This window comes from Rhinopithecus bieti, unplaced genomic scaffold (assembly GCF_001698545.2).
Source record: "Rhinopithecus bieti isolate Rb0 unplaced genomic scaffold, ASM169854v2 scaffold_11401, whole genome shotgun sequence".
Lineage (NCBI taxonomy): Eukaryota > Metazoa > Chordata > Mammalia > Primates > Cercopithecidae > Rhinopithecus > Rhinopithecus bieti.
In genome coordinates this window covers 449,983-471,634 of record NW_016807151.1, presented here as the reverse complement: position 1 = coordinate 471,634, position 21,652 = coordinate 449,983, and the positions used below count along the sequence as shown (strand labels likewise).

Here is a 21,652-nt window from a genome sequence, read left to right as displayed (position 1 = left end):
GCTCCCTCCCCGTCATCAGGCAATCTGGCCACATGGCTCCCACCCTCCCTAGCATTGCTGGTCCAAGGAGTTGCTCTTCCTAACCTGCTTTCTCCCAGGTCACCCAGTCATGGCTGCCGCAGTCTTCACAGCTCAGTGGACTTTTCCGGAGCATTTGAGCATCTCCCACCAGATTCCTCTGGCCGCTCTCCCCATCTACACCCTCAATGAACCAGTTCTGCTCCCCGAATCTCCCCAGCTCCCAGATGATTCAGAAGCATAGGATCAGTTCACTTACATGTGAGCAACAGACGTGCATCTGATTTAATGGTTTTCTCTGACACCTCTTTGCCCCCTGCCCAACTACACCATAGCAGGACCAATGACTTAATGAAAAAGCAATGAGTGAAATGGCAGGATCAGTCAGGCTGTGAGGGAAATTTGGAGGGGGTTCTGAAAATCATACCACGGATAACCACGTGGCTGACCCAGCTGCTGGGTGAAGCTGTGTTGTTCTTGCTGTTTCTCTGGTCATTTACCCTGGCTCTCCTCCAGCTTGATTGTACTTGCCTGTGTTAAGGTTTCAGATCACTCCAAAGATGGAAAAACGGGTTCATACTCACCTTGGACCTGAGAAATACAGGCAAGCCAACTGAAGCCCAAGCAGCAAGTTGCCAGAAGACACATGTCCTCAGGAAGGTGAAGGCTGGGCAAAAAGCAGATAGTGAGGACCGAGCAGGGAGGGCTGACAGCCTGGTGACACCAGTGGCCCTGCCAGCCCCTCTGCCAACAGGACCAGAACCAGCCAATGCCCAGAAGGGAGGCTCCTGTAAACTGCCACATGTCGGGGACACACACAACACACTCTCCACATGCACAGCACATTGCTCAATGGTGAACCTGGGTCTTATGGGGCCTGAAACTTACCTATGAATTGGAGGAAAGAAAAAAAATACGTAACGTTTGCAAATTTCATCAAAACCTATGACCACGTGAGCATATTGCTAGGGCCCTCCTAGGGCCTGGGGAGGGCTCCAGCAAGTGAGGGGCCCTGAACCTTCAGCTTCATTGTCTTCATAATAAATCCACACACAGCTCACCAAGCCGTGACATCAGCTCTGTCACAGCCCCGATATGGTCTGAATGTTATGACCCCTAAAATTCCAATGTTGAAATCCTCACCCCTGAGGTGATGGTATCTAAAGTAGAGGTGATTAGACCACCAGGGCGGAGCCCTCATGAATGAGATTCAGTGCCTTATAAAAGAGGCACTTACCCCGTGTGGGGTTACAGTGAGAAGACCGAATCTATGAGGAAGCAGGAGGTTGGACTTTCCAGACTCCAAACCTGGGAAATAAACGTCTGCTGTTTATGAGCCGCTCAGTCGATGGTGTTTCGTTACAGCAGCCCAAATGAACAAAGGCAAACCCTGACTCTCAGAAAAACGCCTGGCACCCAGCAGGTGCTCAATCCATAGACGCAGACAAATGAGCTTCAGTCTTCATCCGCTTCAGATAAATTTTCTTTTATTTCCATACTCTTTTGTGACATGTGTGGCACAGGTATTCAATCTCATGGGGATGTTAAAACCCACATTCGGAGGGTGTCCAGTGTGCTTAGGAAATGTGGGTTTGGGCACTCACAGGCCAAGCCTGGGGTCCTCAGGGAAGCTACTCCTCCAGGTCACCTGCCAAGTGGATGTGCTTCCTTGGGCAATGGGTGACCCTACCAGGACAAGGGGAACCAGCAGGGACTCGATGGCACCACACAGCAGCCACCTGTTCTGACAATGTGACACAGACCAACTAATGCCAGAGCCCAGCAGAAGCCACAGCAGAGCTGCCTGGGTTGGTGTCAGAGCAACAGGTGGAAGTGACTATGCCACCCCTGGGCTGTCCTCCACCAGTGGCTACTGTGTCCTTCTGGTAAAACTATGGTGCCATGAGACTCTGAGAAACCGAATCACTGCAGAGACAAACTCATAAAAATTAAAACCAATCCATAAAATTGTATCTAGAAACTCTGTCCCTGGTGCCAATAAGCAGCAAAGTCAACAAAGAGTAAAAACTAAAACTTCAACACATTATTAAAAGCAAAACTGGACTCAACTACAACCACTTCTGGTTAGTCCACTAGTGAGCCCAAAAGTGACTTAAAAGTAAAAATCATTATTAGCAATAGATTAATAATATAACTTCATTGAGAGGTCAACATTAAATGAATAGTTCATTAAAAGTTTTCTGTTTAAAAAGAAAAGGAAAGGCCCAAATAGCCATTTCAAGGCAGAGCAGGTGAAAGGCCTGGAACACTCCGGTGCACTCACTGTCGGCTGCTGAACAGGGAGCCCAAGGCCAGCAGGATGGAGGGCGTGACCGAGGACTTGGAGGAGGTGGTGTACTGGATGAGATACTCCGGGTAGACCTGGTGTTTCTCAAAGATCACAAAGATGGATGGGTCAGACATGCTGTTCACACAGCTATCATAGAAGGCGTTGTTCCGGCCCTCCTTGGCCGGGGGGCGGACAAAGGAGGCATTGCCCCTGACGAACTCGCCCACCAGCACCCGGGCCAGGAACATTGTGTGGGTCTGCGTGTCAGATTTGCTGTAGTGGTGGGAATACGCAGCATCTCGGGCAAAGTAGCTCCCTGAAATGACACACAAGGGCTCAGCTGGGTGCCCGGTGGAGGGGCCCGCAGCCAGGGTGGGTCAGCCCATTCCGGACAGCGTCCTGGTGATGTGCATAACCAGGGGCCTCCACTCTTCCACCCTGCATCTCCCTCCCTCCCTCCCTCTGTGCCATGTCTCCACTCTCCCTCATGAAGTCATATGCATCAGTGACACCAACACCCTTCTGAGTGGCAGCATCTGAGGAGTTACCAAACTGAGAGAGCAAACTCCTTTCAAGTTCCAGATCTGCCCCACAAAACCTAAAGGCCTCTGGACACGTCATTACTTAATCCCCAAAACCTCAGATTCCTCAGGCATAAAATGGGGCTGTTCAGCCCAACCTTACAGGGTTGTCATGGAAAATGAATGAGATCCCATATATGGAAGCAGTCTGAAGACTCCGGCAGCCCAATGCATAGAATTATGAGCCTTGTCAAATGGAAACCTGAGTTGGAAGCTGTCACCTATACATTTTAATTCACAAGTCTACCACTGGCTGCTGTCCATCTTGACCCCATGCCATTGCTACCTCAGACGGGAACTGACTGATGGACCTGGAACATGGACTGCTGGGCAGAAAATGTTCTCAACTTGGTAAGCATACTGTGGTTACAGAAGATAATGTCCTGTTCTTGGGATGTGTTAAAGGGTGAAAGGAGACAATATATGCCACCTACCTGAAAATGGTTCAGAAAGAGAGAGCGGGAGAGAGAAAGAGAGAAGTGGCAACATGTTAAAACCAATGAATCCAGGTAAAATGTACCCAAAGAGTTTTTCTTTACTATTATTATTCTAATTTTCTTGAATTTGGAATTATTTCCAAAGAAATAACATTTTAAAACTTTCTTTGGCAAGTTTAAAAATAACTAAGACGACAAGAAAACACTCAGATAACTCACAGGATAGCTAGAATACATGTTTACGTGAGTATCTCTGAGGGTTTCTGGTTTCTGTTCTAAGGAAATCAATAGTACAGGCACAGTCAGGGACTTGATCAGGGCTGGGAAGGTATCCCCTCTCCTCTCCCATCTCTGTCACCATCTTCCAGGGCCTCTGCTCCACAGGGAAGCAACACACCAGCCCAGGCAGGCCACCCTGCCCACGGCTGGGGTCAAATTCCTGGTCATGCCCAGAGAAGCAAGAGCAAGGAGGTGGCTGGTAGCCATGCCCAGGTACCACCACACACAGAGTTTGAACCTGCTCATTGGCTCAGGCTGGTCCCCTCATGCCCTCTCGCAGTCTGTTCCTACGCAGGGGCGAAGCAACACGGGTTCTGCTGATGGAGACCAGTCATGCCTTACCCTTGCCATAGGAAGTGCCGTGAACACCACAGACCCGCCAGTCAAAGTTCTGCTGGCAGATGGCATCCACGAAAATGGCGCTGGTGCCATGGAACAGCTGCCGCTCGTCCACGGCCTTCCCTCCATTCTGCTTCTGCATCTGTCCTTTTTGCCTAGAATCACAGAAGAACGTGTGCTGGGGCAAGAGTGTGCCGGCCACCAAATACAGCCGGCCTGATACAAAACATTTTTCCAAAATTCCAAAAGTGTCCTGAGACCAGGAGATGCAGGTCACAGGCTACCCAGACTAGGCCTGTGAGGCTCCAGCCACAAGTCAGGGTGTGGGAAAGAAGGGGGATCGTGGGAGCTGGGTGAAAACCCTCCCTCCGCAGCCCCAGACTGCAGCGGCTCCCTGGACTCCAAAAGCAGAGCAGCCCTTGGAAAATGGGTACCATTTTCCCCAACCCCGCCCCCACCTTGCCCCTGGATGGAGTTGAGCCCTGGGATGCTGTAGGAGAGTTTTGAGGCTGCCAGTCAGTGGGTGCCCATCCTTCTCCTCTCTGTTCCCAGACTTCATCATTGTGCACAGAGTACAGATGACACTGCCCCAACCCCATGTGGGGACAGGTCAGCAAGACCCAGGCTGCTATGGTGACCTGTTGTAGGATTCCTCCCCACATAGACAAGTGAGTGGGTGTCCAAGGACAAGCCAGTCCTCATGCATGAACCTAAGACCCCTGCTCTCCAGCCACAGCCTTGTGTTCCTGGGGCTAAGGGTGTGGTGGGCTGTACCGACCCATCCCACTGGTCTCCCGGAAGGCAGAATGGAGAAGTGAGAGTGCTGGCTTTGCCAGTGCTCATGAACAGGATCAGGTGGTATGCTCCGGGAGGCCTCGGTGCCCTCATCTCTACAATGGGATGTGCTACCACACTGCCCTGGGGGAGTGGATGAAGGACAGCAGACACACAGCTCCCAGCACACGGCAGCCCTGTCGCTCTGCTTATCCTGGAAACCCGGGCCACATGTGGCAATCAGCCAGCAGTGTGAAGGGACAAAGCCACCAGCCCACCAACAGCGAGCCCCAACGCACCACCGGTAGACTTCCCAGAGGGCCAGGTTCTGTACTCGCTCAATCTTCTGAACAAAGTAGAAAGGCAGCGTGCGGTTAAAGAGGTTCCAGACCTTCTGATACTCTTCCGAGGAAGAACTAAGGGTGATCTTCTGCAAGGGGTAAATGTTTTTAATGCATTATCGTCAACGTGCAGAATATAAATCAGTCCCTTCCCAAGGCTTCTTGTAAACATTAGAACTGCAGAAGCACAAATGCCCAGACAGCAGCAACCACATTCCCACCTCCCCTGATGACATGATCTCTCCAGGCACAGGAGACAATCAGTCCTCATGAAACTTCATTGATAGGTTCTTGGAAACTGCAATTTTAAGTAAAACAACAAACTGCATGCCATAGGAACTTAACTCTTATGTCAGTCAGCATAGGGGAAATTGGTTTCATCAGACGGTATGTTGTTTCACTTTGAGTCAGTTTCCAAGAACCTATTGATGATGTTGAGGATTTACTATGTTTGCAAATTGTAGTCACTTTGCTCCTCATCACTGTGAAACCAATCTAAAGGACAGATATGTAATGCTTAAGCCACCATCCTGGGTATCCCCTGGATGTCCCTGCTCTTTTATTTTTTGTCCCACACAGGCCAAAGACACAGGTTGGACTACATGGTCCAAGGACCACAGAGTTGTTGTCTAGACAAATGTGTTGAACCCCTTCAGGTTCTCAGCACTTCCTGCCTGCACTGTTGGCATCTGTATGTGCCTTGTACAAGCTCAGTAAGTCCTCCCAGGACAGGGACCATCATGTTGTAAAGCTGAGTTGCACAGTGCTCCGCAGTCAGCCAGCCGGCAGACGTCACCCCAGGTGCCTCACGCAGACGGGCACCATCAGATGTGAGTCTGCGTACTCTCCTGCACTCAGCACAGCTCCCACTGGTCAGAGCCCCTCAACAAGCTGCCGAACTCACTGTCCATTCTCCTGTCTGCTAGTCGTGAATGTCTTCCCTCCTGACAGTAACCCCCCTCCAAATGTCCATCAGACTCAGGTCCTCCCCAGGCTTCTTTTCCTTTTCTCGCTTAGTAAAATTGGTATTTATTGGTTAAGCCCAGCCCAAAAGCTCCTTATTTCTGCCCTTTCTAGCAAGTTTCACAGCTCATCCTCCTCCCTCCATAAGGCAACCGCTCCCCTCAGAGCCACAACCATCTCTTGGGCAGTGAAAAAACAAAACCCTCTGCAAAAAAAAAACAAAAACAAAAAGCCCACATCTGTCACTGCTCTCCTGCCCCAATTAGCCCCAGCCTTACAGCTTCTTCAGTGCTGAGGAATAGCAGAGTCTGTTCACACATACCCACCTCTACAGAACACGTTCCTGTTCAACCCCAGGCACATGCGTCCCCTACCTGAAAGCCTGGGTCTGGCAGGGCAGAGGAGTCCCAATAGTCTGGGATGCTCTTCGGGCCTGGAAACTTGGTATTGCTACAAAAATGTAAACAAAAACATGTAGACATTTTATTCTTACACAAAGCAAATCTACCATAGGTGGTCTCTGCTAGCCAATATCACCAGTCTTGAGTCTCAGCGTATCATATTTTAAGAGCAGGTAGAAGGCAAGGAAGAATGTTAACATAATACTCACAACATGAGAGTACTTTTATCTTTGCCTATGTAGCCAAACAGTCCTGAGAGATCTATTTCTCACCTGTGTCCCAACTACCACACAAAAGGGACAAAAGGGATGGAGTACACGGTTAAAAGAGTACACACAGGGCCATAAACCTTTATCCACAATTCTGAAATTCTAAGAGCTCTAAAGACATTATTTTAAGCCCTCAATGAGGTATAATTGACATTTTAAAACTTTTTTTATACAGCTCAGGAAAAGCAGGAGAAAAAATGAAATAAAACATTTTTTTAAAAACCTAAGTGACATCAAAACTCATTTGGCAGTAGAAATTTGACTGAAGTTAGTAAGAGGCCATTGTGGTCTGTATCTATCCTTCTTAAACTGACTATGCATATTCTTTACTGCAGAAATACTAATGTGCTAAAATATAAAGTGTCACGTGATACAAGCATCACATTATCTTTCTAAAAATAAATAAATAAAAGCGGTTCAAAAGACATATGGCTCAAGGGTTCAGGAACAAGGACTGTGAAACTATAATTACAAATCATTCCTATTAAATTTCAGAATACACTGTTCTTTCTAAATAGATCTACCTTCTGTTTCTGCTGGCATGAAACATATACCTTCATCCTGAGCCTCAAAGCACTCCCACAAATAACTTTCCTTGGAAAATGGCACAGTTCAAAAATAACTAAGCAAGGTCCTACCAGCAGCAAGAATCAGCCAAAAACAGACCCACAAAGATTTATGATGCTGAAATTATCAGACAGATTACAAAACAATTATTCCTCCTATGTTTAAAGAAAAAAAAAAGACAAACTTTAAAAACATATGTAAGGAACAGGAAACTATAAAAAGACCTGGAAGATCTTAAAAAGAACCAAATAGAACTTACAGAAATGGTAAGTACAATCCTTAATAATAAAAGTGCAGTGGACAGGCTTAACAGCAGATTAGACCAGCTGGACGGAGAATCAGTAAGCTGAAAGATACGTGAAATGCAATTGTCCAGAATGCGACCCACAGCAACAAGGAAATGGAAAATGCAGGAAGGAAGTTGAGACATGGAGAACAGTGAGAACTGGAATATGATCAGAACCTAAGTGAAGCTCTAGGAGAGGAGAGAGAACACAGTGGAGGCAATTTTCAAAGAGAACTGACGAGACGCACCAATCCGCAGCTTAAGAAGTGCGAAGAATCTCAGCCATGATAAATAAAAAGCACATACCTAGACACACTTTAGTGAGGATGCATAACTCCAAGACAATCAGAAGTTCTTAAAGGTAGCCAAAGGAAAAAAGAGTGATTACTGCCAAAGCAGCACCTGTTAGACCAACAGGCAATTTCTCAAAAGCAACAATGGAAGCCAGAATACAGCAGAGTGGTCATCACCAATGATCCAAGAGAAAATCCCTACAACCTGAAATTCTATACCCAGTGAAAATTTCCTTCAAGAATGAGAGCAAAATAAATACATACTGGCTGGCCACGGTGGCCCACACCTGTAATCCTAGCACTTTGGGAGGCCAAGGTGGGCACATCACTTGACATCAGGAGTTCAAGACCAGCCTGACCAACATAATGAAACCCCATCTCCACCAAAAATATAAAAATTAGCCAGGCATGGTGGCGCACGCCAGTAGTCCAAGCTACTCAGGAGGCTGAGACAGGAGAATCACTTGAACTCAAGAGGCGGAGGTTGCAGTGAGCCAAGATCATGCCACTGCACTCTGGCCTGGGCGACAGAGTGTAACTCCATCTCAAAATAAATAAATATATACATACATATTCAGACAAACCAAAAACAGAGTTTTCAACAAATCTTCATTGAAGGCAGGCTTGTCCATCTGCAGCCCGCAGGCTGCATGTGACCCAGGACAGCCTTGAATGCGGCCCAACACAAATCTGTAAACTTTCTTAAAATATTATGAGACTTTTTTGTGATTTTTTTTTTTTTTTTTAGCTCAGCTATCGTTCGTGTTAGTGTATTTTATGTGTGGCCCAATTCTTTTTCTTCTAATGTGGCCCGGGGAAGCCAAAAGATTGGACATCCCTGATCTAAAGTAATCTGAAATCTGAATAATCTAAGGTAAAAATGTGAATACATTTAATGAAACTTTCAGAGTACAAAATAACAGTGCCTCTTGAGGTTTAAAAAAAGTTGAGAGGAAGGCAAAAGGAAGAAAAGACAGGAGGACAAAGACAATGATTTACTTGTATGTAAGTGAAGAACATGTAGTTTCTACCACAGCCTTTAAAATACATATATACACAAAAAAAGGTAAGAAAAGAAAAAATAAGACCCAATCACATGAATGAAACATTTTCATGGAGGACGGGCAACATGGTGAGACCCTGTCTCTACAAAAAATAAAAAACATTAGCTGGGCATGGTGGGGCATGCCTGTGGTCCCAGCTACTTGGGAGGCTGAGGTGGGAGGACTGCTTGAGCCCGGGAGGTGGAAGGTGCAGTGAGCCATGATCACACCACTGCATTCCATCCTGGGTGACAGAGTGAGATCCTGTCTTGTAAGTAAATAAATAAATAAATAAATTTTACATGACATTCCTGTATTATAACTTCTGAATATGGGCATTATGTTTTATGACTCCATTAATTGTGTACATAGAAAAGTTGTTTCTGAAAATGATCTACCCTCAGATTCCCAGTTGGCCATGCAGGCCCAAGCAGACTTGCTGCTGCAGTTAATGACAACCAGCTGCTGGCACATGGGTCAGAGAGAAGAACTGAACTCTTCATCTGTGTGAACAGTGTGTGACACTCTGCTTACAGGAGACCCCAAATCACTCAGATCTTAGTCTGAATCACTTTTAGTTTGGACATTTGGCATCTTCTTCTTCTTGTGGCCCCCTGAAAACTAAATTAGAATGACAACAAGAGAGATCTACTCTCAGAAAGCAGAGAGACTTTTCCAAACCTTGTCTAAAGTAGGCTTTGTATAGGAAAAGAATAAAAAATGACTTCCAGAAATAGAAGGGTCATAATCAACCAAAACTCTAAATCCAGAATCAGAGACTGATACATTTAACTAAAATAATAAGAAATATATCTTTATGGTAAAATACTTCATAGGCAAAGTCAAAAGGCAAACAACAAACTAAGAGAAAATATTTGCCATTTATATAACAAAACGAGGGCAAATCTCCCTAATAGATAAAAGGCTCTTGATATTTAAAAAAAATATCAGAAAGTTGATAGAAAAATGAATAAAAGACCAACAGTCCACAGAAAAAGAAGCAAAAATGGCACTTACATGTTAGAAATAATATTCAACCTCACTCCTAAGAGAAAGCAAACTCAAGTCCACTGACCCATCTTTTACCCCTGAGAACTGCAGAAGCTCAAGAGCCTGACAATTCACTCTGAGGCATCTCATGCATCCTAGTGGGTGTGCATAATGATTCAAGCCCATGGAAAGGAACTTGGCTGACTTTCTAGGACTCTGATCTAATAGGATACCTCCAAAATTTGTGGGTTTTTTTAATTAAAAAAAAAAAAAGAGACAGAGTCTCACTATGTTGCCCAGGTTGGTCTCAAACTCCTGGGCTCAAGTGATCCTTCCATCTTGGCCTCCCAAAGTGCTGGGATAATAGGTGTGCACCACTGCACCAGGCCATACCTCCAAAATTCGAAACAGCACATACATCAAATGGTTCCTCACGGCATTATACTTTGTAATAGCAAAAGACTGAAAACAACACAAACATCCATGAAAAGGGGACATATTAAGTAAACTATGGTACATACATATTAAGGAGAACCAGGAAAGAAGAAACAGATTGAGGAAGTTAATGAACTGAAACAAAGTGATTATCAGGATCTATTTTTAAGTGGAAAAAAAAAGGGTATAGAACGTGGATAGCATGTTCCCTTTCATGCAAGAAGAGAAGAAAATACTTTCATATGTGTGTATGCAAATGCTTATTTTTGCAAAGAGAAACATAAAAAAGAAAAACCAGAAACTAATGTTACCCACAGTGGGAACAGGGCAGAGATAACAGGGAGGACGTTACAGACTACAGAGAATACCATTTTATATAGGTTTGACTTTTAATCACGTAAAAGTTTTTTACACAGTCAAAAACAATAATAATAATTATTTTTGAGACAGGGTCTCACTCTTGTCACCCAGGCTGGAGTGCAGTGGTGGGATCTCGGCACACTACAGCCTCGACCTCCCCGGGCTCAGACGTCCCTCCCATCTCAGCCTCCTGAGTAGCTGGGACTACAGGAGCATAGGCTGGTCTCAAACTCGTGGGCTCAAGCAATCTACCTGCCTCAGCCTCTCGAAGTGTTGGGATTACAGGTGTGAGTCACTGCACCCAACACAAAAATAAATTTTAATTTAAAAAGGAAAAAGTAAGGCACATTCCCAGGAAATTATTTTGTTAGGTCTGACTCACAAGGCAGTTTCGTGGACTGATAATACCTTTCTCCTCTATCTTGTACCAAACTCTTTTAAAAATGACCTTTGCATGCTTCACAAAACAAAAGAACCAAAAGAGACATTGTCAGTTCTCCACGAAATAGACATGAGCCAGACCTCTCCGGCCAACAGCAGGTGCAGCCAGCTACCAGCAACACTGCCTAAAATCCCAGCACTGGCTGTGGCAAGCCCAAACTGTATGGGCACTGTGGTCCCTCTCCACCATGGAGGCCACCTTCCTCCAGTATGTGGCTGTGTGGTTTGGAGAACACTGACCCCTTCCTCTCAGTTCCACTCCCATCCCACCTCCCCAAGCCTAAAATAACACCAGTGGTTGAGATGGGGTCTGATCAGTGCAAAGCACAAGAATTTCCCCTCATCTGGTATAAGAGGTTTCTCTCCTTCCTTCTAGGGGTTCAAAGGCCATAGGCTAACCTGGTGGCTCCTGGTAGCCATTTTGGGACTGAAAGAAACTCACCCTGATGAAGCTCGCCCATTAGTGACTGCAATATCTGTCTTTAGAGTTTTGGTATTCTGTGATATTCAAATACTGAAATACATAGGTTTTTACTGGTGTAATTCCATCATTATTTCATCATTTCAACATTAAAAAAATTCAAGTCTATGACTCAATGATTCCATGGAAAAGACCAACGGATGGGTTGGCTTCAAGTCTAGACTCGCCTTCAGAGTCCGTCTTTTCCAGGGAATCATCACAGATCACAACAGGCAGCCTTCTAATTATGCATCACAAAGCTTCGACCCACAGGATAATTCCCACTCTGGTCCAACTAGTAGAAGACAAACGGTAAGAGTGCGAGAGCACCTCGCTGTACAAGCCAATGAGTGCCCGCATGCTGTCTGAGGCAGGTTTTCTGTCGCTGCGGCAGAGCACACCCCAGCTGATTACATCCTAAGTACCAAGCCCCCCCACTGCAACCTACCAGGTTTGCATGGTCGTCACATCCTGGGGAGACACATATTTGGGTCTGCGGCAAACCTTTTTAGTTGTGCCATAGACCAGGTTTTTCTGAATGAATGCTGGAAAAAAACATAACCAGTGAAAAAATATATATATACATATACATACACACAGGATGGCAATGTTTTATAAACACAAATTAGACAGATTTGAAAGCTTACCCAAATGTGTAAAGCCCAGAATCAGTCTGTTAAAAATAAGGCAATTGTACACATTTCAAATATTCATAAAGAAAACAGGTATCCTTAGGAGACTGGGTTTAATGAATAGAGGAATGATTAGTAATTGACATATCAATTATACATGAGTGCTTTTAAATTGTTCCTTCCAATCTTGTTTAAACCATTATTTTGCTTGGCAATTTTTCCCAGCTTGGATATTAAAAAAAGGCCTCAGCCCAGCCTGAGACCAAACTACCACATCTTGAGTTAGTGGGACTGAGAGTTAATGTAACTTTTATGACTTTGTTTTAGTTAAACTATGGCAGTATTCATCAACCTTTCTAAACCAATAATATCTTTAATAAGCACATTTCTTGCTTCCCCACCCTCAAGAATCCCATATTCATCCTGAGGATTTGGGGTGGGGGAACTGGCCCCTCAAGTGGAAAAATAAATACCTAGAAGGATTTGTCATGTCTCTGCCTGCCAAGAAAACCCTCTCAAGTCTTACTTCCTTTCTTTTTTATTTATTTATTTTATTTTTTTAAGAGATGGGGTCTTGTGCTTTGTTGCCCAAGTAGACCTTGAACTCACCGGCTCAAGTAATCCTCCCACCTCAGCCTCCCAAGTAGCTGGAACTACAGGTGTGTGACACCATGCCCAGCTAATTTTATTTTCACTTACAAAACATTTTAATATTAAAAATTATAGATGTCCAAAATTAGCCTTACTGCACTTGAGCATAAACTGTATGGTTATCCAAGTGTGTGTCTCTTAGGTTGCAGCTGAGATGGTCACCATTCCTGGAGGTCCACCCACATTCTCATTCAGAGCCCAGGATCCAGATGCAGCAACCATGACCCCTTCTGTTACCCACCACTCAGCCGCCCAACAAGACCATTCTCACTGGCATATTTAAATGGGTGTTACTGGCCTACCGGCCCTCTGTGATGAATCTTAAATGGCTTTCACTGGTGAAATTAAAAGTGAGCCAAGATATGTGGACTGGCTAAATGTGTCAGACACATTCCCTACCCTTCTATGGACAGAGTAAAGTGAGGCCTTTTCCCTAACTTACCCTTCCAGAGGATACCCTAGGCTACAGCCTGTCTTTGGGGGATTCTGCCCCGTCTGACACCACCTAACAGGATGCTAGAATTCTGCCTCTGGAATACTGCCATTTGCCTTGAGTGAATCATTTACGACAAGAATCCCTAAAAGGGCAGAACTGAATCATCCCTAAACCTTCAAAACAACTCATTTGGGCTATTTTGTGTGTGTTTTAAGTGCACTTGCTTCCTAATGTGTGTGGCAGTCTGCTTTGAGACTTGCTTTATACTCAGTAGTGAAGTTGTGGGGGAAGAAGCCAATTCATCTCAAGCTTCTTTTGTGGATACTGTTAGAAGAAGAGAGGGGAGGAGAAGAGGAGAAAGGAGGAGAAGGAAGAGGAGGGGGAGAAGGGGAAGGAGGGGGAGAAAGGGGAGGAGAAAGAGGAGGAGGAAGAAGAAGAGGAAGACGATGAATTGTCCCCACTCAAAAGAAGAATTATCCCCACTCAAATGGGCTTCGGTCAGTCTGCAGGAACTATCAACTGCACGTGTGTGCTCTTTCCCATCCCTATCATGAGGTTTTGTTATGTCCCCAGGGTGTGGCCTAGGTTGGGAATGATAAAGGTGGTATCTGACATTTCTGATCTATCTGTTTTGATATTTTCCAGATATTTAAAAGAAATATTCCAGACTGCTGTCAGCAGCAGTTAGATGCGTGCTTTCCACACAGTCCCAACCTCTAGGGCAGTCCTGATTTGATTAACTTCTATGCTCTCACTGTCCCCTTTCATGCACTGGTGTGCGTCAGGCTATGGAAAGCAAACCAGACCACATGTGGCTGGCGCTATGCAGCAGAGCAGAGGCAGTTCGCACTCTAGAGGAGAACTTCTCTGTAAGGGCATGTTAAGGGGGCAGTGATGTACCCTAAGCAAAACCACAAGTGCCACAAAACCAGAAGCAAAACCAAGGCCAGAAACAGACAGCCAAAGTGGTTTCAGGATAATTCACCAGATACTTTGCTATACTCCACATAGAATAAAGGTCTACAAAAATAAACAAAACCATAACCCGTGTTTAAAGGAAGGCCCACTTACTCCCTTATAAAACGCTGAACATTCAGAAGGACTCAGAGTTTAAAATGTGAAATACAGGCAAAACGGAACTGAAAAAAGCGAGACCGATACACTCACATGGAAATGGCTTAAGAGAAACTACAGCAAAATTAAAACTAAAAAAAATTCTCACAAATCAGCTGCTTGGAGGAACTGGCCAAAGGGTGGCCTATTTCTGTCTGTAAGGCAACCAGGAAGAAACATTTCAGCCCCAGCCTCAGGACACCATGAGTGCATGAAAATCTGCTTCCCAGGGACTTTTAATTACTCTGTGTCCTATCATCCATTAAACCCATCAACTCCAAAGTTGCCTACAGAAAAGATGGCAGCAGGCTGGGCGCGGTGGCTCACACCTGAAATCCTAGCACATTGGGAGGCTGAGAGGGGTAGATCACTTGAGGACAGGAATTCAAGACCAGCCTGGCCAACATGATGAAACCCTGTCTCTACTAAAAATACAAAAAATTAGCCAGGTGTGGTGGCTCATGCCTGTAAGTACTCGGGAGGCTGAAGCACGAGAATCACTTGAACCCAGGAGGCAGAGGTTGTAGTAAGCTGAGATCGTGCTATTGCACTCCAGCCTGGGTGACAGAACGAGACTCTGTCTCAAAAAAAAAGATGACAGCAGCACTGCTGCAGCAGGGAGTGAAAAGGCAGACACTGCATGACGGAGCTCCTCGGACACCTGTCAGGGACTCAAGCTAGTCCGTGGGCACAGCAGGACAACCACCCTGCATGCATGCTGACCCTGCTTGTCCTCCACACTTGGGGCTCCTGCCCCTCCTGGGGTCCATTCTCCTCACACTCTCGATGCAGCTCTTCTTCCACTGCACAGGGCCAGTGTCATCTGTCTCCAGGTCTGTCTCCCCTTCTACACAGGCATACCTTGCTTTTCTTTCCTGTACCTACCCGGGCCCTCAGTGTGTGCACATGGCTCCTCCAGGGTTAAGGTGTAGGGACAGAGCCAACACAGGTAGGCTCTGCTGGGCGAGGGCAGGGGCACAAGATACCTTTGAAATCTAACTCGTAGTTGTGCTTTCCGGCCTGGAACTTCAAGGTGGCTGCCTGGCCGTCAGACCCCGGTGTGCAGTAGGCCAGGTAGGCCTTCTCCACGTCGCTACTGCTGACAGTGGTCACAGGGTGCGCTGTGCCCTGCGATGGAAAGCCAGACACTTTATGAAGGCAAGAAACCACGTGATGAGGAAAGACGCTGGTGGCACCCAAGCCACATTTCAGAGATGCTCACGGCGGACAGTCCTGTGGTGGGGAAGAGGGAGACCAGGGAGCATGGTATGGCAGGAGAGGGAGGCACAGAACAGAGGCAACATGACTCTCTCCTGAAGCCGCCCTAGCAAAAACAAGGCAGTAAATATGGGTCCTGCTGAGCAGGATGACAGGGATGGGTGCAACGGAGAGGAGGGCACTCAAGTCACCTAGGACAGAGGACGCGACAGTCACTCAAATGCCAGCAGAACAGCAACAGTGACTTCTCAAGTGCTGCTTGACTGGACAGCCCAAGCCAGGCTGCTCTTAGCCGTCTATTCACGTTCCAACCATCCTTTAATCAGAGCTCGGTCCTCTTCCTAGAGGTTTTGTTCTTCTGGTCCCTGGGAGCATTCATCTATTTTTTTAATTATCCATTTCAATCCCTATTCTTCCACAATTACCTACAGGAAATCTCATAGCTTAGGATGGACTGAGTTTGAATTCTGGCTCCCAAACCTGCTGGCTCTATAACTTTGGCCAGTTACTTTAACCTCCCTGAGCCTCCGTTATCTCGAGCTTATAACATGAATAATAGTACTTAGGCCACATTCATCCCTTTACACAACAGGACTATATCATCCTCACAGGGCTGCAGAAACCATTTAAATAAGACATGCAGAGCACTTAGCACAGTGTCCAGAACAAAACATAACAAATGTTACTATTATCCTCACTGTTCTTACTAAATTTGACATTACATTGACAACTAAAATTAAAGTTATTGAACCTATAACCAACTAACTCCCTCTGTCCCTATCAATTTTCCTGCTCCCGCTACTGCTACCATCCTAGTCCTCCTAGGTCACAAGCTTCAGGTGTTACTAACAGAACAATGAGTGAGACAAGATTCATCCATGCCTCTGGGCAACTGAGTCCAGCAATGGAGTAGGGTAACAAAAAGTACGCAGATGTTTCAAAGCCTCAAGCACAAGGTCCCACACAGGTCTCACGGGTGCTCTAGATGCTGACAGGGTTAACGAAGAATGACCAAGGAAGGGTGAGACCCAGCAAAGGTTTCTTGGAAGAAAAAGACACCTGAGTCAGGGCCCAAGCCCGAGGGATGACAATGAGTTGGCCCATGAGAACCACGTGGGGTGGGTGTTACAAGGTATAATGGTTTGCAAAGCAGCCTCCTAGTTTACGGTCTCATAGTGGTGCCTAAGTTTCTCTCTCTGAACTCTGTCCTCCTTCAAAACCAAGCCACTAAGCTAGAGTCAGGGAGGAAGAGGACATGGTATAAAAATCCCTTTCTGACAACAAGGGGAAAGGAAAAGAAAACAACCCCTTCCCTTTGGGCCTGAGAAAATGAAGCTCTGAATCAGGGAAACAGAGAGGAGAAGCAGCAGTCAGATGCAGGCGTCCTGCCCCCACCCCAGGCCTCCAGTCAAAATCCCTGCAGATGGGTGGTCACAGCGGGAGGGAAGATGCAGGTGGATGCGCATAAAGCAAAAAGTAAAGAGTTATTTTGCCCTCAGTGGGAGGTTTGGAAGAAGAAACCAACAATGGCAGCCATATTATGTGTTAAGCTGAAAGGTCTGGGTTTAGCACCTGGAGGCACCAGTGAGATGTGGAACGAATGACAGATTCCCACATGTCCTGTGGCAGGACCAGCAGGTGTCTGATTTTGACATGAAATGTTGGAGTACTTCTTGAGCTCAGACAGAAAAAACTTAGCTTTTCTGGGAATCAAGAGAAAACTGTTTTGAAGTGGCAATTAGCAGAAAACTAAAAAAGAAACCTAAATGTGGGGTTACATCAGAAACGTGTAGGAAAGGGAGGATGAGAAAAACCAGATCATCCTAGGCTGTCCAGCCTGAAGCCACCAAGCCTACACGTGTTTCTACGCCCCCACTAGCACGTGGCATAACAATAACATCCACACGGTTCGTCCCCAGAGATTCTCAAACTGCTCGCCATGAGTTTCTGCACTGCCACAAAGGAGGAGGAGCACAGGAGAGAATGGGGCATGCTCTGTGTTGGCTGACTGGAGAACGGCCCCAACCCCCAAAGCTGTGATGAGACACCACCAGGGAACCTTACTTTTGCATAGGTTGCCCATGTGTCATCTCATTCAGCAACCAGGGGTCTCCCCAAGAAGCCGGACAGATCGCCAAACAAAATGAAAGTGATGGTCACATCTGCTAAGTGTGTTGCACCTGCCATCTGTCCCTCCAACTCAAGGAGCCGGGATTCCTGGAGCGTGACTGGGCAGTCATCCTCTCCCCCTCCTCGTCATGCCACCGCCTCTTCCCCTCACACTCCTGACCAAACCTAGAGAGCTTATCTGGATGAGGCCCACAGGGCAGGTCAGAGAGAGTCCCAGGCCGCTCATCATGGGAGGGAGACAGGTGGGAAAGGCAGGCAGGGCAGAGCAGCAAGCAAGGAGAGGCTGGTGCCGGCAAGAGGGGAGGAGGTGAGCAGAGGGGAAGGGAAGGAATGCAAGGCAGCAAGGCCATCGCTGAGAGTGACCATCTCCAGTTGAACAACGAGACACTGTCAGCAACACCCTCCTCCTTCCATCAGCCAATGTCTATTTCCTGAGGACCGGCTATGCATCATTCCACACACAGGACACAAAGGGGCAAAAGAAAGACTAAAGTCCCTGCCCTCATGGAGCTGATATTAGAGGATGACCAGAGGAAAAGGGCATTCTGAGTGCAGTTAAGAATAAGAAATTAAAGCTTCAATATAGCCTCTTAAAACCCAGAAGAGTGCAAAATACCTATCAATTTTCACTTTGGAGGGGATGTTCTTTATCAATGGTGCCTTCCCTAAACTTGTACTTCTTTTGAGATGGAATCTCGCTTTCGCCCGGGCTGGAGTACAGTGGTGCGATCTCTGCTCACTGCAACCTCTGCCTCCCAGGTTCAAGTGATTCTCATTCATATCTCAGTTTCCCAAGTAGCTGGGACCACAGGCGTGTGTCACCACACCTGGCCAATTTTTGTATTTTTAGTAGAGACGGGGTTTTGTCATGTTGGCCAGGTTGGCCAGATCACCACAAGTGATCTGCCCGCCTTGGCCTCCCAAAGTGCTGGGATTATAGGCATGAGCCACCATGCCCGGCCTAAACTTGTACTTCTATAAGTGACCAGGGGACTCCCTTTAATCTGACCCATCAACAGACACCTGCAAATAATTGACAGCAGCTATTTTTTGTTATTTGGCTTGGATTCCAAATCTACACATGGTGTAAATCAATTTTCTTATATTTGCCTACCTTCTGTAAAGTTGCAGAAATGGCAGACAACCGGTTTGAAAAGCCTTTACTTCTATACCACAGCTACACAAACACACTTGCACACATAGGCAGCAGCTCTGGGGTTAAGTTACCTGTTCAACAAGAGAAGCATCTTTCTATCCCATTTAATAAAACCAATGAAGAAACTTGATCTCACTACAAATTTGTCATTCAGTTCTCATGAGCCAACAGATGGAAGCTCTTCAAAGATGAAAGCTCATACAAATAAATTTCAACTTATCTAGTTTTGCCATAACTCTCTCAAAGCAAGTGAGTCACACTGGGACCTGGGGATCCTCAGCTCTCTCAAGAATGCACCTGGCAACAATATGGGGGCTTTTACTTGGCTCCTCTCTTACGGATCCTCAGGACAAAACACCCTCTTTCCATCACACTTACCTGTCTTCCATATTCCTGCCAAGAACCAAACTCATCACTCCAGTACCAAATCCAGTCAGTGGTGAGGATAAAGTGTGGAGGTTTGGTGACAGAGGAGGCTGTGGAGAGGCGGCGAGCCTGGGTAGCACCGTAAGTCATGGCGTTAAAGTTCAGACAATCAGAGTGAAAGGTATTGGCTGACTCAGAGCACAGGATCCTACAAAAGAAAACAGCAGCAGACTGAAAATCCCACCAGCCAAGCAGACACAGGTCCCTCAGCTTGAGAACATACAGCTGGGAGATGCGAATAGTAAATGTGACATGCATATTTTTTAAAAAGTTTCCAGAGGTAGGGGAAACTGCTTTTTCAGATCAGTTTTGAGGAATAAAAATATCAAAATCAAGATAATATGGGAGACTAGTTACGATGAAAATTCCTCTCAGTACAAAATGCAGAAGATGCTGGTGAAAACATTATTTTTTAAAATGCACTGCTGAGCTGGCAAGAAAGGGAAGTGCTTAGAAGCCAAAAATAACAATAGCTAACACATACTGTTTACTGTGTGAGCCAGACCCTGCATTAAGCACTTTACATGTATTAGGCGATGACATTTTCACAACCCTATGAGGTTGAGTGAGACTATTATCTCCACTTCACAAACGGGAAAACAGAAGCTCAGGAAGGTGAAGAAACCCATTCAAGGACAAATAGCTAGTCAGCAGGTGAGCTGGGCTTTTACGTGGGCTGCACAGCCTGCACCTGAGCCACCAAGACGCGCTCCCTTTCTAAACGCAGTACTGCCTAAAGACCAAAGGAAGGTACGAAACAGGAGAGCGGAGGGGAGGGCAAGAGCCAGCAGCTATCCCAGGGCAGTGTCGATGAGTAATGACAGAGAGCCTAGGCTTTGGCCGCAAAGGGGAAACAGGAAAAAAATGTAGGATCTGAGTAAGGGCTGAATCTCAAGAGATACCTCTGCATAAAACCAGGAACCTAAAAGATGACCCACCTTAGTAAAGGGGGACTGGAGAGGGGACTTGCCTTGCAAAGACATCTGGCAAGGAAACCTGCCTGTATTAATGTTGGTTATAGATAAAGGAGGAAAAAACTCCTCTGAGAACTCATAAACCACTCAAGCCTCACAGAAGTTTTAGGCTGATTCATATTTTGTGAGAATTAGCTGCAAAGAAGATCCAGAGTAGCAGTTCTCAGAGAAGCAAACACAAATCCCCTGTGGAGGAATTCACCTTCAACTCAGGCCTCAAAAGAATTTCCAGGCTGGGCGCGGTGGCTCACGCCTGTAATCCCAGCACTTTGGGAGGCCAAGGTGGGTGGATCACGAGGTCAGGAGATCGAGATCATCCTGGCTAACATGATGAAACTCTCTCTATTAAAAATGCAAAAAATTAGCCTGAGGTGGTGGCACGTGCCTCTAGTCCCAGCTACTCGGGAGGCTGAGGCAGGAAAATGGCATGAACCCAGGAGGCGGAGCCTGCAGTGAGCCAAGACCACACCACTGCGCTCCAGCGTGGGCAACAGAGCGAGACTCCATCTCAAAAAAAAAAAAAAAAAAATTTCCAAAGAAATTTCCATCAAACATGAGCTCAAAATCAATCACAAAACATGGAAACAAACACACTTAGCAAAAACAAAATCAGACCACCTTGAACTAAAAACATTAGTATTCTCAGATGCAGATATACATGATGTGTTTTTTAAAAAGGAATTGGGCATCAAAAGTATGAGTTGAGAATCAAGAGACTATAAAAATTGACTGGGTAAATTTAAGAAAAAAAACAGAACTTTCACTATTCATTATTTTTTTCTTTCTCCTCCACTCCCTCCAAAATGTTTTTCTTTTCCTTTTTTATTATTATTTATTTATTTGTCACCCAGGCTGGAGTGCAGTGGCATGATCTCAGCTCACCGTGATCTCTACCTCCCAGATTCAAGCGATTCTCCTGCCTCACCCTCCCAAGGAGTAGCTGGGATTACAGGCATGCACCACCACACTCAGCTAATTTTTGTATTTTTTTAATGCAGGCAGAGTTTCACCATGTTGGCCAGGCTGGTCTCAAACTCCTGGCCTCAAGCCATCCACCCTCCTCAGCCTCCCAAAGTGCTGGGATTACAGGCGTTAGCCACTGCTCCCAGCCTTAGAAATTTTAAACGTAAGTAAATTAATTGAAATTTAAAAATCATACTTCGATGGGACACACTGCATCTCAGAAGAGGCTGAACTAATGAACTGACAGCCTGAGGGGAAGAAATGTGGCAGAATTTAGAAAGAGCATAAAAGAGAAGTTAGAAGACATAAAAGATGAAGTGAGAAGACCTCACCATATATCTAATGAGAATTCCAGAGAAGGAATACTTCAGGAGATCGCGGCTGAA

The 21,652-nt window shown here is 45.9% G+C and overlaps 1 protein-coding gene across 1 annotated transcript in view; it reads right to left on the bottom strand.

The window, feature by feature from the left end:
• Positions 1-1,483: 1,483 nt before the first annotated feature.
• The window catches only part of PARP12 (poly(ADP-ribose) polymerase family member 12), a 39,554-nt gene continuing 19,385 nt past the window's right edge, over positions 1,484-21,652 (bottom strand). Inside the window, exons 7-13 of the mRNA XM_017880362.1 lie at positions 19,282-19,477; positions 15,386-15,527; positions 12,016-12,112; positions 6,397-6,472; positions 5,018-5,148; positions 3,948-4,099; positions 1,484-2,624 (exon numbers count right to left, since the gene is read on the bottom strand). Coding sequence (XP_017735851.1) covers positions 2,299-2,624; positions 3,948-4,099; positions 5,018-5,148; positions 6,397-6,472; positions 12,016-12,112; positions 15,386-15,527; positions 19,282-19,477 — 1,120 coding nt within the window. The 3' untranslated portion in view covers positions 1,484-2,298. The remainder of the gene's footprint in view (positions 2,625-3,947; positions 4,100-5,017; positions 5,149-6,396; positions 6,473-12,015; positions 12,113-15,385; positions 15,528-19,281; positions 19,478-21,652) is intronic.